General features: G+C 48.7%; 1 protein-coding gene across 5 annotated transcripts in view; it reads right to left on the bottom strand.

Moving 5' to 3' along the window:
* Window positions 1-5855: 5855 nt before the first annotated feature.
* The window catches only part of pik3r3b (phosphoinositide-3-kinase, regulatory subunit 3b (gamma)), a 163742-nt gene continuing 152087 nt past the window's right edge, over window positions 5856-17510 (bottom strand). For 4 of the 5 annotated variants that reach the window (XM_048251671.1, XM_048251670.1, XM_048251673.1 and 1 more), the window contains 9 exons: window positions 12040-12151; window positions 9705-9803; window positions 9385-9565; window positions 8592-8717; window positions 8311-8453; window positions 7972-8148; window positions 7658-7732; window positions 7045-7215; window positions 5856-6785 (listed from right to left, as the gene is read on the bottom strand). In XM_048251671.1, the coding sequence (XP_048107628.1) occupies window positions 6581-6785; window positions 7045-7215; window positions 7658-7732; window positions 7972-8148; window positions 8311-8453; window positions 8592-8717; window positions 9385-9565; window positions 9705-9803; window positions 12040-12151 (1289 nt within the window). In that variant the 3' untranslated portion in view covers window positions 5856-6580. Of the gene's footprint in view, window positions 6786-7044; window positions 7216-7657; window positions 7733-7971; window positions 8149-8310; window positions 8454-8591; window positions 8718-9384; window positions 9566-9704; window positions 9804-12039; window positions 12152-16251; window positions 16423-17510 lie in introns of those variants that run through there. The other variant, XM_048251674.1, reaches the window with a different exon arrangement.

A 17510-nucleotide genomic window follows, 5' to 3' on the forward strand; every position in this document is an offset into this window, starting at 1 on the left:
GGCATAAATGGGGAAAGGGTGACTTAAACTGATGGGCATACATCACTGGGGAGTAAAACATTTCAAATGGCTCACAAAGCTCCACGCTTCAGCGGCTCCAGTGTTATACGAGGCTGGCATAATTACCACGGCCCTGGCTGCTCCTGCTGCCCTTAATTATGGATCTCCAAAATGGGGAGGCTGTTGAAAAAAGGCTAGACAGAGTGCAGGGGGACGTCTCATTCTTTTTTTTCTTTTCTTTTTTTTGGGCTTTTTATGCCTTTAATTGGATAGGACAGTGGAGATTGACAGGAAGTGAGTGGGAGAGAGAGTCGGGGTGGGATCCGGAAAGGACCGCGGGGCGGGAATTGAACCCGGGTCGCCGGCGTACGGTGCAGGTGCCCCAGCCTGTTGTGCCACGGCTGGGGCCAGCGATGTCTAATTCTGAGCTAAGAAGAACTGTAGGAAGGGATAAAAAAAGAAACTGCATCGGATGAAAAGCCCAAAAATTTAAGAATGTGTCCTTAAATGGCCTTTGCTGGACTATGAGGTTGACAGGAGGACAGTGACAAGAATCCATTTGAACATCTCTTGACTGACGTATTGAGCCAGCACAACATGACCATATGAAATATCCAGACACAGAGAAAAGTTTGAACAAAATATTTCTTTATTTCTGCGAGAGAAACGGATAATTGTGAAGTTCCACTGAACATACTGTAGTTCATGACAAATGGAGATTCTACAACCAATACAAACTATTGGAACAGATACAACAAAATATTGTCCTGTGATGTCAAAATGGTAACTGAAGGATACCTACAAGCCTGAAGCAGGGGTGAGTTTGTGGAAATACTGAGAAAGAGGATTCCCCAAACACAGTCCGTCACCAGAGCCCTGCATCACAGACAGGTGGTGGTGGGATGTGACAGGGCCAGGGGTTATTGAAGCCAGGAAGCACGTTTGTGAGATATTTCAGTCCAATCAGCTGAATGGGACACGAGTGACTTTATTGCTCACAAGTCTTGGTTAAATGTTTTGGACTTTTTTGTGGCTGTGGTAAACCAAAATACTGAGTGCTGGTGTTAGTCGATAGCTGAAGATAGTGGTCGTGATGTGAACACTGTTTCCGACACACATTCAAAACCGGCCCAAAAAAAAAAAAAAGAGAGATTCACACAACATGAAAATGGAGATGTGAGGCCAAACATTCATTGTGTTTCTGTGTGTGTATTGCTCACCTGTCACACCTCTTTCTCAGTATTTTAGAGGACGGAGTCACGCTTCTCGTGGCTGCCGCCTCAGACAGGCTTCTCTAGGTTGTTGCAGGAAAAAGCTGTTGTGAGTGCTTTTTAAAAAATCAGCTATACTTAAGTCAGTTTGGAATACACCATAAACAGACAAATAACAGTTTTGCTTTATTCAAAACACCTTTTTTTCATATTTTTCTTTTATACACAAAAAAACAACAGTCAAGAGTACCAAAGAAGCATGCTGGGTTTGTACCTATGCCAAAAGGGGAGGGGAGAGTGTGATACCATTTTTATTTATTATTATTTTATTTGATTTTTTTAAACTTTTTTTATTTTTTTTAAACATTTTTTATGTATAAGTTTGAGTTTTAAATTTGAATCCTTATACAAAGCTTTACTCCATATGAAGCTGTGCTGGGGTTCAGAGCTCTGTGAGACTCCCGGTTTGGTGAGAATTGCCACATATATATATATATATATATATTCAAACCAGACTGCAAATAAAACTTTGCAGAAACGTTGCACATGAGCCAGGAGAACAGACATTGCTATTTAACAGTCCTGAAGAAAAACAAAATAAAAAACAAAACCTTTCCAATCACCTCCTCTTAGCAGAGAAACACAGCCATTTGAGTTTTGAGCCTTCTCTTACACTGACTCAGGGTGACACATGGTGACATTTGGAGAGGAAAAAGAAAGAAGTTTTGGTTTGTGTTCAAAACCCTTGAGATTCTAAATGCACCATATTTTAGCTTTTTCTTGGTTCTTTTTGTATCTCCTTTTCCCAATCCCTCAACTGAATAAAAAGAAAAAAGAAAACACATGTAGTTTTCTCTTGTAAACACACTTGTATACAAAGCCCAGACGCTACACTCTTTGTCCCTGAAACCTGACGGCTGTTTGTGTCTGTTTGTGTGTAGAAGACTAAACTGGGAGAATTGCATGCTTTTATGGAGTGGGACAAGAAGTTTGTTTTTTTACAAAGCACCCTGCTTTTTATCCCCAGAGAATGACAATCTCATTTCTGTTGAAGACATAGCACAAAAATGACGTGTTGGGGTTGGAGGGCTTAAAAAAAATCCAAAGCAGCAAGAAATGGCAACAATGTCTCCAGCTAGATCAGAGTGTGCAAATAAAGACTTTAATATCTCTACAGGTTGGACTGCTGGGATTCTGAAATGATGTTAGATGAAATACAGATCAAATAGGAGTGGACAGATGGTGGCAAAAGAAAATAAAAAGTTATAATACCAATGGCACTCAAAATATGCTGAAAACGCTTTCAAGTGGCTGATGCAGTTAAAAATCTCTCGGCTACCCTGTGAGGACGACCCAGCCGGGAAAGATGGCTGATGCCATATACATATACAGGAGACCTACAAGTCATCTCCACTAACAACCTCAGCCAGGATATCTGAATGGAAATCTCACAAGAGTGTCTACCTGGTGTGGAAAGAAATCTAAATTAGAGAAAAAGTAATCTTCCAATCATAACTTTATTGTGACAAATAATAAGAATGTCATCTTTAGTTCTTTTTCTTTTTGTTTGTCAATATTAGTTCACTACTAAGAACACATAAGCAAAGGGGTACAAAACTGTAACAACTGTACACCTATGACATCAATGTGCTGAGTTCTCATGGAAACAAGGCAATGAAAAGAATAGCATGAATCTAAGTGGGTCCCTTTGAAACTTCTGTTGCTTGGGATTTAAAATGGGTCCAAACTAAATTCTTTGGTCTCGATGACGAAGGTGACATGACAAGAGAGGGGACACAAAGGGTGATTTCAGAGAAGAAAACAGTTATGGTGAAGTGAAGAGAGTCGTCTCAACTCAAATGCATCAGGACGCAGGATCAAGACAGCCTCAGAAGAATGAAAGGACACTCTTCCAAAATTCTCCCGATTTAAGTCTCCAGGGTTTAACAAGGAGAATGAAAAAAATTCTCCTTTCTTCCTCACAAGGAAGCAAATACAAGAATTCCATGTCTTCAAACAACTTTTCTTATCTTCTATATATATATTTTTTAAAAAGCCTAACCTGCTTTGACCATAGAACAAAGAGGATCTCTTTCTCTTTCATATATGTATGTATAAGCAATACAAAGACATTCAACAGTGAGAAATGCAATAGTTCAAGTATAGTTCAAGAGAGGACCCTTTCTGAGGCCCTAGTTTTAAAACAATAATCATCATAAAACAAAATCAAGAAAAAACAAAAAAGTGTTCTAAAAAGTGTTAACCTGCTCCAGCAGTCACACAGGAGTGAAGGGTACTGAACTTGGGAGTTATTGTCCGCTGGTTTTGAGTGCTGGAGTTCCACCAGCTTGGTCGATAGCCAACACTGTGATGAGGCCTGTTCAATGTGTGGCAGGCGCCTGAAGTCCACCTGTATCAGGTAGAGTACCAAAGTATCCGTCTCAGCATGGCCACAGACGACCATGTGAGTGAGCTTACAAACCGACTTGCTTCAAAAAGAAAAACGAAAAAACAAACCCCCCCTGACTGACTGCTGGCTAGTGCTCACGTTTGAACCAGCGCAGCAGTGAGCGAAGAGACGTGCGCATTCAGGAGACAAAAGCTCCCTTCAATCAGATTACCACCTGTTTATACACACAAACACACCTCATGCCCCGCAACCATCCCAACAAAGTTAGTGAAGGGGAACAAAAAAGGCCTGACTCAGCCGCCCGCGGTGCAGCGAGGGAGAAACACAAGTGGAGAGGAGAAAAGGAAACGGAGGGAGGAGGGAAAAGAAACAGCAGAGCAGAGAGATCTTCCAGGCGGAGGGAAAAGAAACAGCAGAGAGATCTTCCAGGCGGAGCCGTCTGGCCCACGGACAGGCTGGTCACATGCTGCTCTGGCATGTGCTTTCCATCAGAGGCTGTGGGTATGGGAAGGTGCTGCGCTCCACCCTCCCCCACTACACGTCTGGCTTATCTCACCACCACGAGCCAGGGGTGGAGCGCTGGTGGTGCTAGGGGTGGTGGCGGGTGACTAGGGGCATGAAAGGCCAACGCACACATCAGCTGGCTCCTGAACATACTGTACAGTCCAAGCTGATTCATCCCACACAACACCCCTCCCTCCCCTCCCCCACTCTTCCTCCCCCACTGGCTGCTGCTGCTAATGAGGAGCCTGTGGTTGATGGGTGTGGTGTGAGCCCGTAAGCAGTCTGTGTGTGTGTGTGTGTGTGTGTGTGTGTGTCTGTGCAGTCTGTGCTCAGGTCCAGTGTCTGAGACGTCTGAGACCAGATCCCGACAGTGAAAGCCGTGCTGACCACATGCAGCAAGCTCACACACACACACACACACACCACCTGAGAGATGGGTTGGGGTTGAGAGTGCATGACTGTGGCTGTTAAATGCTACTTGGGACTGTCTGCAGATCATCTGAATGGAGAGATCAGAGAGCAGAGTGAAGAAAAGAAAAAAGAGAGAGAGCCCAGCAGAGCCACCGAGTGGGGGACTAATGGCTGGTGGTAGAGAAGCCAGGCCCAGCAGCCAGCAGCAAAAAAGACAGAGGGGTCAGTTCAACGCAAGCATGATGGAAAAAATGTACACTGAGCAGGTGATAATTTTTGAGTTTGTTCAGTTTTTAAAAAGTTTTATTGTGTGACATTTTTAAAAAAAAATCTTTCAACAGGCAGCCAAAACTAAACGTGGTCACTGGTTACAAAAGTCAAGCACCAGTACGAGACAAAAAAGCTGGAGTCGTTTCTGTTGAAGAACTAAATAAAAGTGTGTGGGGGGTAAATGATTATCTAGGTGTCTGTGCCACGGAGCATGTCTGGGCCAGACACCTAACACCTGCTGGACTGTAGCTTCAAGTTTTTTTCCTTAGTTTCTGTGTTCGAAAAAGCACTCAAGTCTCCTTCACGTGCTGAACCTTTAAACCGGCCATGTACACTGCACTGAGGATTTCAAAGTTACTCAGTCGTTAGGGATACATACTAGTCCAGGAATTCTTCCTGGAAACAGACATTAGCATATATGGACACTTGGAAAAGCTAAATAAAAGTCTCTCCTACAAGAGGATTTCAGCGAGTTCCTTCACTTGCTAGGCCAGGGAGGTTTTTCTTTTTGGGGTGGGGATGCCCAAATGCTGCAACTGGCATGCTTATAAATAAGACGCTGTTAAATAAGTGCTTTCAAGATTGGGCTGTCACCTCTGTGTCTCCCATCTAACTCAAAGCAAGCTTCAGAGTGAGTGTCAGCATGTGACTGTTAGCATTAAGCTAGCTTTCGCTTTCCCCCATGAAAAGTATTAAAAGATTCTAGGTAATAAAAAGCTACAACCATGTCAAAAAGCAAACAAAGTAAAACAAAACAAACAAAAAAAACTTGGTGGACAACTCTGCCCCCCACCCCACTCCCACGCAAACTTTGGTCTCTGTACTGGACTGTAACATCGTCTTCTATGCTGCATCAAACCAATGCACCAAGACAAACCCAAACTAGAAGGATCCAGCAAGCGGACAAAGAACCCCAACACTAAGGTCAGAACTGTGTAGAAAAACAGCCTTCTCTTCCCACCTCACCTTTAAGACTATAAAACAGTCTTTTTCTTGTGCCCACTCGCTCTCTTATCAAACCCCCACCCTCCCCCGCCCCCACCTGCCACTTTCCCCTCCCCACCTGGGAGTCGTCTGGGGGAATGTGGCAGGCTTCCATTTGCTACATTTGTTTTGCTTCATTATTCTGTTCTTTAAAAAAACAACAACAAAAGGAGAGCAGGAATGAGAAGGGAAATAAATGACAAGCGACAAACAGAAGACTGAGCTGATGCTATCCTCTCTTTCCATCTTAGCAAACTGGAGAGCAGGCAGAGCAAATCAAAACAAAAGGCATGAATATGACAGAGGAGAAGACAGAAAGCATATATGTAGAGAAAACAAACCACGCGGAAAAAGGAGTGATTTATAAGAAAGCAAAGAAAAAAAGAAAGACAAAAAAAAAAGTCCCAGCTGGAGTTTAGGTAGCAGCGGGGGTGGGGTGAGGGGTGGGGTGGGGTGGGGTGTGGGGTGTAACAACCTGAACTCGGGTCTTCTGTGTCCTTTTGTTTTTTTCACATTCACAAACATTTAAAACTTTTTTTAAACTTTTCTCCTTGTGCAAATCAAGCAGTCTTTATAAAGAATGCCCTCCGAAAAAAATTGTTCTCGTAAAAATATATAACTCCAAGGTGGCTAACGTGTGTGTCGCAGCAAGTGTTCTGAGTTTCTTTCTCTCGGCCTCCCTCCTAGGGCGGTTAGAGGGGCCCCCTGCACCCCCGCTCTGGGTGTAGGTGCGTGCGGGCCGGTGGGGGAAGGGGGGGGGGGGGGGGTAAGTTTGGGCAGGAGGGAGGCTTCATCTGCGTGTTGTCGTGGAGGGCATCTGTGCATACACAGGGTAGGCGAGGCGCACGTTGAGCGAGTCGTTGTGCTGGACCAGAGACGTCTGGTGGTAGTGCAGCACCAGCTCCTTCAGGCTGCTGTACAGGTTGTAGGGCTCGGCGAAACCGTAGCCCCGCGGCGTGCTGTAGATCACACAATGCTTCACCTCGCCGTCCACACTGCACACAGACAGACAGACAAAGTTAGATTTCTATACACTTAATGGATTATACAGTGATGATGAAAATAAAACAGTGCAGTACACTGCATTAGGACTAGGTTATCAGTGCATTAGGACTAGGTTATTAGTGCAGTAGGACTAGGTTATCAGTGCATTAGGACTAGGTTATCAGTGCATTAGGACTAGGTTATTAGTGCAGTAGGTTTCTCCAGTGTCTAGGTGCTCCAGTAGGAGTGGCGTTGGAGGTGACTACTCACACGACAGAGCAGGCGTAGCAGCCCTTCTTGCTGCTCTCGCGGATCAGGAAGGCTCCGTCTGGTTTCCCCAGTAACAGATCCTCGGCCTGCGTGCGGTTCAGGTCCCCAACGAACCAGCTCTTCTCGTCGTAGTGGGGCAGGTTCTCGTCCTCCTCGCTCACAAAGTAGGCACTGCACACAGGATAGGGCACAGGTGTTAACACACAGAACAGGTTGTACACCTTAATGCACCTAGGTACACCTATGCAGATTAGCCATGGCTAGATCAAGTGGATACAGGGATAACAGGTTTGCTTTCGACACTGTGACAACATGAGCCAGCTTTGCTGGGAGATATGCAGTGTGTGCTGGATGTGTGGAGAGCTGTGTTCCTGAGTGTGTGTGCTGAAGAGTGCCGGGTACATTTCCCAGTGTGTGTGCATAGTGAGAATAGTGTGGTGTGTCCTCATTCTGTGTTATGTAGAGTATGTAGTGTGTGGCTACTGATCTCTCTCTCTGTGTGTGTGTGTGTGGGTTGTGGTGGGCCCTGATGTGCTGTAGAGTGTGTGGTCCTGAGGCCTCAATGTGCAGCCCTGTGGGCTAAAAGAAAAGCCCCCCCAGTAAATCAACTCACTCGTCTGTGTTCTCATTCTTGATCCCCAGCCAGTCGTTAATTCGTTTCTGACGCACACCTTTGTGATTGAGCCAGCTGCATCAGGAGAAAGAGAGAGAGGGGAGGGGAACAAGGAAAATTACTATTGATACGTGTGGACACACACACACACACACACACACACACACACACACCACATACTACAGGACAAATCACACTAGCCACACTCATTACAGCCACTACAGTGATACATGTCTAAATATTCATTCCCAGAGCCCCATAGTCCAAACCCTACCCCCACTCCCCAGGACCCCAGCCCCGGGGCCCACACTCACACAAGGTACTGGTCCCTGATCTTGCGTAGTTGTATGAGGTCTGGTTTCAGGCTGTTCATCTTCTTGTCGGTCTCGCGGTTATCCATGGCCTGGGTCTTCAGGTCCTGCTCCAGCCGGATCTTACTGTCGTGGATCTCTCCCAGCCGAGACTTCAGCTTCTCGTAGTTCATCATGATCCTGGAGCACCATGATGGACAGAGGAGAGGTCAGCACTGAAACCCGCACTAACCACTAACAACGAATTGATTGGCACATGCCTTAGATGCTACTGAGCAATGGCATCCTAATCCAACCGACACAGCATCCATCCTGTGTCCTGTTAGTGGAGTGGTCACTCACCGCTCGATCTCCTTGTCGTTGCCCTCACGGCGGAAGCGCTCGATGTACTCTTTGCTGTAGCGCTCCTGCGTATGGCACTGCTCCTCAAAGATCTTGATGGTCTCGTTAAAGGCCTCGATGGCCGTCCGCTTCATCTGAATCTCCTGTAGAGAGAGAGGCAAGAGGACAAAGCAAATGACTCCCGTGCCGTGAAGCCATAGCACTCTAACACAGAGGTGTGTGTTGCAGTGTGTTGCAGTGCGTTGCGGTCCGGTGCGGTGCGATGAGGGTTTGCTCTGTACCTGTGAGGTTTTGGTGTACTCCTCGTACAGCCGGTCGTACTCTTTACTCTTCTCCTGATACTGATTGTGATACTCCTGCAGTTTCTTCCCCACAGCATCAATGTTGTCCTCCTTCACCAGCTGGTCCTGGAGAGGGGGGGGGAGGCAGAGCGAAGGGGGTTATTGATATTCACCGCTGAGAACCATGATGTACGGGGTTGAGGAAAACTGCTCACGGTGCCATAGATTTTGCTTACAGTGCGGGGATATTTTTTTTCCAGGAATCATTAATAAGAGTGCAGGTCCCCTAAGCAGTGGGGTTTCTTCTGGTGTGTGTGTGTGTGTGTGTGTGTGTGTGTGTGTGCGCGTGTCTCTGAATAATGAACACCTGAGTGCGTGGGACAGATGCCAGCAGCGCTCGGAGCGGAATGAGGGAAAAAGAAAAAACCACTGCAGTGTGGATACATGTGATTATTTATTCTCCCTGTCTGTATGTGTGAATGTGGTTGTGTGTGTGTGTGTGTGTGTGTGTGTGTGTGTGTGTGTGTGGGGTTGGTGTGTGTGTGTGTGTGTGTGTGTGTGTGTGTGTGTGTGTGTGTGGGGGGGTTGTGGTTGTGTGTGTGAGACAGAGAGAGTGTGTTCAAGTGCATGTGCACAAGGCTGTGGCTCTGAGTGACAGACTGTGTTTTATTCCACATGAACCTGCTGCCTCAGCGTTCCCTCGTTTGGAAGGAAGGATGAATGGAGGAGGGAGGGAGAGAAACCTGAGGAGGAGGAGGTGTGTGTGTGTGTGTGTGTGTGTGTGTGTGCATACCTGCTGGAATCTGGAGATGGGGTACATGAGCTTGACGTCTAGCTTGGTGTTGTACTGGGCCAGGGACTCGTGTCTGTAGTGACTGATGAGCTCCACCACGGAGCTGAAGGTCAGCGGGTCCGAGAAGCCGTATTTCCCATCGCGGTGGTAGATCTTAATCAGCTTGTTGTTCCCACCTTTCCTGTGGGCCAGAGCAGGACAGGTCAGTTGGGTGGACAGTTACAGTAAGCACCGTTCAGAAACGGTAGAGAATAAATATGGAAAAGAGTAGTCCTGAGTCTAGTGTGTAACGTACTGTATGGCCTGTGAAAGAGGCATACCTCAGTGTTAGCGTGTAGTCACCCTGCATTTTAGTGGAGGCGTCCCGCACCAGGAAGGTCCCATCTGGCATGTCTCTCAGCTTATCATTCACCTCTTCCCTACAGACGGGTGGAGAGAGAGAGAAGAGAGAGAGAGAAGAGAGGGAGGGAGAGAGAAAGAGGGAAAGACTGGGTCAGTGCACAGATGGCAGACAAAGTGAAGTCACAGAGTAATTAGCAGGTAGAGGTAAGAAACAAAAGACTGGTCTCCACACACACACACACACACACACACACACGAGACGTCTGTGTTTGGGGTGGCTGGAGGAGCAGCCACTGGCCTGTGACCACACAGTCTGCTGTAGCCGTCTAGGCTGGGGATGCTCTGGGATGGATGTTAAAGCCCCGTCCATCTAGCGCAGACACACACACACACACCCCCACACACACACACACACACACTCCAGGCAAGCTTAGTGCAAGCACCCACTGTCCAAGGGCACTGACCCCTGAGGCCAGTCCCCCCCTCCCTGCCCTAGCCTTGTGAGTCCGAGGAGCAGACAGACCCTCTCCACTCCTCCACAGACCCTCTCCACTCCTCCTCCTCCTCCTCTTCCTGCTGCTGCTGATGATGTGCTGGGTCACACTGTCTGCCAGAGCAACTTGGCCCACATGTGTTCTCCAGTCTGCTCAAACTCCTCTCTCTGCCTCCCTTCTCTTCCCTTGCCCTCTCCCTCTCTCTCTCTCTTTCCTTCTCCCTCTCTCTATTCCTCAGACACACACTCTTCTCCTCTCCCTCTTTCCTTGCTCTTGCACTTCCTGGCCTCTCTGCTCAGCTGACCTCCCTGTGGCTGACCTATATTTAGCCTCAGGCTGAGGAGAGCGAGGGAGCGAGGAAGAGAGGAAGGAGAGGAGAGCAGGCGATGACACAGCGCTGCTTCTGCACCATCTCCCATGATGCACCTGAGGCTGAGAGAGAGAGGCAGGCAGACAGACGCCCCTCCAGGCAGCACTGAAGCACTGGGAATAGGGGCAAACTTCACACCCTTCCCAAAAATCCCCATCGACGCTTTGGCTAGGTACTTCCGACTCAACGCGAGGGGGGGTAGCTGCCCTAGTTGGAGCGCACACATAAAAGGCCGCTGAATCATGTGAGCAATCAGAGCGTGAAAGTCAAGCCGAGCCAAAACTGCAGACGCCACGCCAGGCTCCAGCCTGCTAGACGTGCAGCCCACAGCAGCACACACACACACACCCCATCAGGGCTGGGCATTGTGCTTAGTACACATTTTACATAGTATACTGTACTCATGATTATATAGTACACTACACATTTTCTGGCTGTGAGTGCCAATTTGGTGTAGACCACTGAGGTTTCAGCATGAAGCTGCTGGTTGAGTGAACCTGCTATTGTGTTGCTTGCCCCAGTCTGGCTACTCGCATGACTGCAAGAGGTCTTGAGGGGCGCCTCATTTCTTGAGGCCTGACAGGAGAGTGTGTGTGAAGGCATGCACGTGTGCATGCGTGTGCAGACGCGTGAATGCATGTGCAAGTTTTGTGTGTGTGTGTGTGTGTGTGTGCACTCTCTGGACACTCCAGATGCCTTTGAGCAGCTTTAGCCGGTGTCTGAGCTTCACACACACACAAACGTGTGCAAATTCTCTCTCACACACACACACGCACACACACACACACAAAGACCTCAAATGGGTCAGACTGGGCACTTTAATCTGTTAAAAAGGGTGTTGAAATCAGGCTGTACCATCCCAGGATTTTTCTCCCTCTGCCTCTCTCTCTTTTTTTCTCCCTCTCTATTTGTTCTGCCCTATACTCCCCCCATCTTGTTAATCTAGAGCAGCTGCCAGACAGTCATGCCTGTGGGGGTAAGCGAGCGAGTGAGAGAGAACGAGGGAGGGAGGGAGAGAACGAGGGAGGGAGGGAGAGATCGAAAGGGAGAAGTTCACTAGCAGGCTTTCATGGCCAGTATGAGGGACAGGGAGAGGCTTTTCGGGAGAGGAAATTGCTTGATGAGCAGCTGCCTCTTAAAAGGGGTCACCCTAAATGGCCTCCTGAGCTTTGATGAGCTGAGAGAAGGCCTTCAGTCTGCGGCTGAGCATGGAGGCTAAAAGAGGGGGTTTGTGTACCCAAGGCCCTGGTGCAAAAGCTCAAAGTGAAGAATGTGAAGTGAGTGGTTTTAAGGAGCTCAAGAGGGTGCTGTAAGAAACACCTGATCCAAAAAAAAAAAAAAAAAACTTCTGGATGGGCGCATTGTGCTTTCAGTCTTTTAACACCACCTACGCAGCAATAACATCTTTAGTGTATGTGTATGTATGTGTGTGTGTGTCAGGGGTCTCACCTCGATATGTCTCCCCAGTACCATTCGGCCTCCTGTAGCGATTGGCTGGCGCCCTCCTTCACCCCGTTACTGCTCACCGGCGTCATGGGCTTGGCCGGCTTGGGAGGAAGAGCTGAGAGAGAGAGAGAGAGAAAGAGAGAGAAAGAGAAAGAGAGAGGGAGAATTCAGTCTTTTGATGTTCCATCACATGACTGCTCCAGAGGCATTCTTAAGATATCCTGATTTCTCCTGCCTGTTTCCACACACACACACGCACACACACAGACAGCAGTATGTCTCTGAAAGTGGATGTGTTGCAGATGAGCTAGTAAACAAGAAACATAAGGCCAGATGTGTGATTGCGGCGCTGTGCTGTGGCGTGTGACAGGACGTGACTGGCGTGTGGCATGACGTGACGGGGAGGGTGGAGGTGGAGGTGGGGGTTTGGGCTCACAGGAAGTGGAGGGGGGGCGAGAGCACTGGTCAGCCCGATTAGAGGAGACATCCAGCCCAGCCTCCTGCTGAGCTGGAAATCCCCAATTCCACCACTCGAGGACACCGCACACCACCTCTCTCACATACACACACACACACACAATCCCTAATGCACAAGCACACACACACACACACACACACACACACGCATCCACTTTCTATAATACATTTACAAACTAAAAGCAAGAGAGTACACACACACACAGCTCAAAAGGAGGTCATCACACACACAATGTCATCCTCTTCCCATGTATGGGTGTGTAGACGGAGTTGAAAACTCTGTGTGTGTGTGTAAGCGTGTGCTGAGAGGCTGTCTCCTGACTTGCGGACGTGTTCAGTGTGGTGTCACCTCTATTTGCTGTATAAACATTCAAGAAAAAAAGATCATGCTGCTGACACAACAGCTGACAGGAATAGAAAGAAGATGTTGATGCTGTTGTGGTTTCACTTGGCGAGTGTGATTGTGGGGGTGTGTGTGTGTGTGTGTGTGTGGGGGTGTGTGTGTGTGTGCCAACAGTAGCTTGTCCCCTCAGCTGGCGGTACACTGGGCTACCATATTTCTCCTCCAGAGCCTCGGCTCAGCTGGCAGATAAATAAACCGCTTCCTGCCCAGCACTGCTGAGGTGGTAAGATTGAGTGTGTCTGTGTGTGTGTGTGTGTGTGTGTGTCTGTGTGTGGGATGGGGTGGGGGGTTGGGGTGGTTAAGAGACTTCAGTAAACCTTTCTAAGCCAAGCAAGGTGCAGCAAAAAGAGGAGAGGGCACAGAAGTAGCAGTATGTGTGTGTGTGTGTGTGTGTGTGTGTGTGTGGCAGTACTCCCCCTGAACCAGTCACCCTCGCCCCCCATCCCAGTCATGTATACAGCCTCAACTGCATGTTCACATCCCAAAGAAGACAACACAGAAGGGGTTGAGTTCACCATAATCATACAGTGTAGGACCATGACCAGGCAAACTGACCAGGACCAGACCCTTGGACAAAAAGGGCCACCCAGGGTCCAGCCAACCAGTGCCAACAACAGAGAAGGGATACAACATAAATCAGTCATTCAACTTCAGACACACACACACGCACACTTTCCTTAGTGAGAACTTCACAGAGCTGCATCTGAAGTCAAGTGGACTCAACACTGTGCTAATATCCCAGCAGCTTTTTCAAAGAGGGGAGAAAGAGAGAGACAGATAGTGAGGGAGAGAGGGAGGGAAGGAGGGAGGAAGGGAGGGAGAGGGAGCAGGAAAGGGCATGAATGGTTTTCTTTCAGATGGCTCATTAATTAAAGGCAGCCGTTGCGTTCGGCTGGCTGACTTACTGAGTGACGGACACAGGAGGGCTCTGCTGCTGAAAGCCATGGGTGTGTGTGGGTGTGTGTGTGTGTGTGGGTGTGTGTGTGAGGGGGGTGAGCGTGGGGTGGGGCAGCAGGTCACTGTACAGACAGGAGGCAGCAATGGGGTGAGCCGTCTCCACCAGTGAGAGCTGCGCACCCTCCTGACCGACGCACACACACCCTCCCACTGCAGGTGCGCCTGCAAGTGCACACACACACACACACACGCACGCCCACAGCATGCTCGCACACACACACATACACCTTTCACATTCAAGGAGAGGAAAAGTGGCAGGAAGCTGTGGCAGGAAAAAGGAACATTTAGCTTTTAGGAGAGAGAGAGAGAGAGAGAGAGAGAGAGAGAGAGAGAGAGAGAGAGAGAGAGAGAGAGAGAGAGAGAGAGAGAGAGAGAGAGAGAGATGGGGACGGCAACAAGTGCCTATGTAAGGAAATCTAGAGACAAACACTACAATACACACTTAGTGCACACATTTACACACACACACACCAGGAGAGAGGGCTGATGCATTTCACTTGGTCACAAAGCCCCATTGAGGAGCCCAGGAGCAGAGCAGCAGCCTGCCAAGAGAAAAGGGAAATGCCTGCGTGGGCTTCCCCCTCCTCTCTCCTCCTCTCTCGCTCACTCCCTCCCTCATTCCAACAGAGATAGGAGCTCAAATCCTCACCCTCTCTCTCTCTCTCTCTCTCTCTCTCTCTCTCTCTCTCTCTCTCTCTCTCTCTCTCTCTCTCTCCCTCTCCTCTTTCATGGAGAAACTAAAGGCAGGTGCAAGAACGGGGCTCAAACTTCAAACTTCTTGTCCAACTGTCACAGAGGTCATATAGGCTAACTCTCCCTGTCTGTCTGTCTGTCCACCTCTTCATCTCTGTATGTGTTCAACAACATTAACCAATCATATGAGAGTATGGAGAAGAGGAGAGGAGGAACATGGTGGGGGGAGGAGAGAGGAGAGGGAGATGAAAGGAGGATGGACAGTGTGGAGTAAAAGAGAAGAGAGGAATGAGTGAAGAGGAAGATAATGGACAGGAGACACGCACAGCCTTCTGTCAGTAGAGCTCCCTAGCACCCACCAACTGAACACAAAGGAGCTACAACAAAACACACACACACACAACCCTTCCACAGCAAGCCCTAACTAGTTAAGCCAGTAAGCCTGGACAGGACAACAGTGCTCCGCTAGCTGGGAGATAAGCGATGTGGACAGACAAGTCACAGAGCGGAGCACTGCTAGAACATCATGCAGCATAGCAGCACGGAACAAAGGAACCCCAGCACAACTGCGCCCTCTCCCTCTCTCTTAGGGTGCCTTACTAACTGTGTATTAGCATGTGAATGGACGTGTGGCAAAGAGGAATGAGAGTGTCACTCAACATTCACATTCGGTGTGTGTGTGGTGGTGTGTGTGTGTGTGTGTGGTGTGTGTGTGTGTGTGTGTGTGTGTCAGTCTGTGTGTGCGTATACGATGGCCCACATTAAAAAAAGCGTTATAAAAGACACCAGCCCTTTAAATCCCCATGGATGTCGGCCCACATGACAGTGAATGGGACATCCTGTATTAGCATAATAATTACACAAATGACACTCTGAATGCATACAGGAAACTTGAAATTCATGAAAATCACTCTAAATGTGTGGAGAGTGTGTGTGAGAAGATGAACACATGAGACAGAACTGAGCCTCTCCTGATCATTACACTGACCACAGCTCTAGAACCCAGAGGCACTAGACTCCATCCGACACCTCGACCCCATGGGTGTACTGCCCCTAACTACAGGCACTAAAGATCTGGAGCTGACTGACCGACACCACAGCATGAGAATTCACATACTCACACACCATATCAACACAAACCAAGACAAGCTCTAGCCCAGTGTTCAGAAAGCAGGGAACTGTCACACACACACACACCAGGCTGTACACCAGAACAGAACGAACGAACACTCACACACAGAAACACAGACACACACACATCAGTCAGTGCGTACCTCGGGTTTAATTCATTCTAAACAGATGTATCTAGACTGACTGCATGCCTAAGGCTTCACAGACGCACGCACACACAAACACACACACACACACACACATTCCCTCTCTGCACTGACTTGTATGCCTGGACATGTCCAACAGCTTACATTAAGAGGCATGAGCCTGAAGTCCTATTTGTACACAGTCCCAATCCAAGCCCAAGAGGAGAGAGAAGGCAGAGAATAAGGAAGGACACACACATGAGCGACAGCAAAGAGAAAAGGAGGAAAGAAACAAAGACTCAACAACAAAGACACAGAGAAAGAGAGGACTGAAAAAGAGAAGGAAAGAAAGACAGGCTGAAAAAGAGAAGGAAAGAAAGACAGGCTGAAAAAGAGAAAGCAGAAAAAGCAGAGACGTGTCAGTCCTACCATCCTCTTCTGGACTCTCTTTCAGCTGCATGTGGAGCTGGACTTCCTGCCTGTTGTCCGTCCGTAATCCACTCCTCCTCTCTCTCTCTCTCTCTTTCTCTCCCCCTCTCTCTCTCTTTCTCTCTCCTTCTCTCTCTCTATCTCTATCTCCCTCCCTCCCTCTCCTCCTCTGTTCCTCTCTCTCCAGTTGCCTGTGTGAGACTGAGGAGCCGGCGAGCGACGCTCAGGAGCTAAATCTGCCTGCGCGCTGCTCTGAATGGAGAGAGCAGCGGCCAATGGGAGGGCAGAGGAGGCGGCCACACACCTCCAGTCTCTGACGATGCAGTGAGAAGAAAGGGAGAGGGAGGGAAGGAGGGAGGGGGAGGCAGAGAAAGACAATCCTCTGGGAATGGTGCGTGGGGGAGGCTATAGCCCTCCCACTACCCACCCCCATCATATATCAAGTCAGTGAGTCTGCACGCAGGCTTCAGTGAGAGCGATTGCAGCCTCTTTCTCCCCCTCTCTCCAGCTCACACACCGGAGCAGGACCACTGGCAGACGAGGAGCGGGGACATCTCTGTGTGTGGAAATTAAAACCCCCGCCTCACGGCCCACTTCCCCCAAACCAGCGCAAGCTTTAGAAAAATAAAACACACAGACACACAAACACACATACACACGCACCGCCCGCAGCAGCAGCGGGTCATTTCCTATTGTGTAAGAGTGCACGGATTGCGTGCACCACAGAGGAAGGTAGCGTGCGGCACCATCAGATGGATTGAATGGAGAGAGAGAGAGACAGAAAGAGGGAATAAGAGAAACAAACAGATGCATGTATTGTCAGTGAACTTCCGTTCTCAACTCAACATGTCTCCCTCATGATCTGGGGCAGTGAGGACAGAAGACACAGACGGGGTGGGGGGGCCAGGGGCCACGACAGACAGGAGAGCAGCATCCCTAAAACACTCTTTCCCATCATCATGAAGGCCACCAGGACTCACAAGTAGTACAGAGCGGTACAGAGCAGTACAGACCCCCCCCCCCCCCACACACCTATGGGGACAAGAAGCCTGAGCGCAGAATGGACCACAAAGCCTCCACTGGCTCACAGAGACGCAGTGTGTGTGTGGGGACGAACACAGAGCCCAGAAGACACAGGACGTTTCACGACACCAGAGAGCCTTAGGAACACCCACTCCATGACATCACAGCCCATTATGTCCCCATTTTAGCAACGGGGATGAAAATAGACTCTGACTTTTCCACAAATTCAGTGGAAT

This window comes from Alosa alosa, chromosome 9 (genome assembly GCF_017589495.1).
Source record: "Alosa alosa isolate M-15738 ecotype Scorff River chromosome 9, AALO_Geno_1.1, whole genome shotgun sequence".
NCBI lineage: Eukaryota > Metazoa > Chordata > Actinopteri > Clupeiformes > Clupeidae > Alosa > Alosa alosa.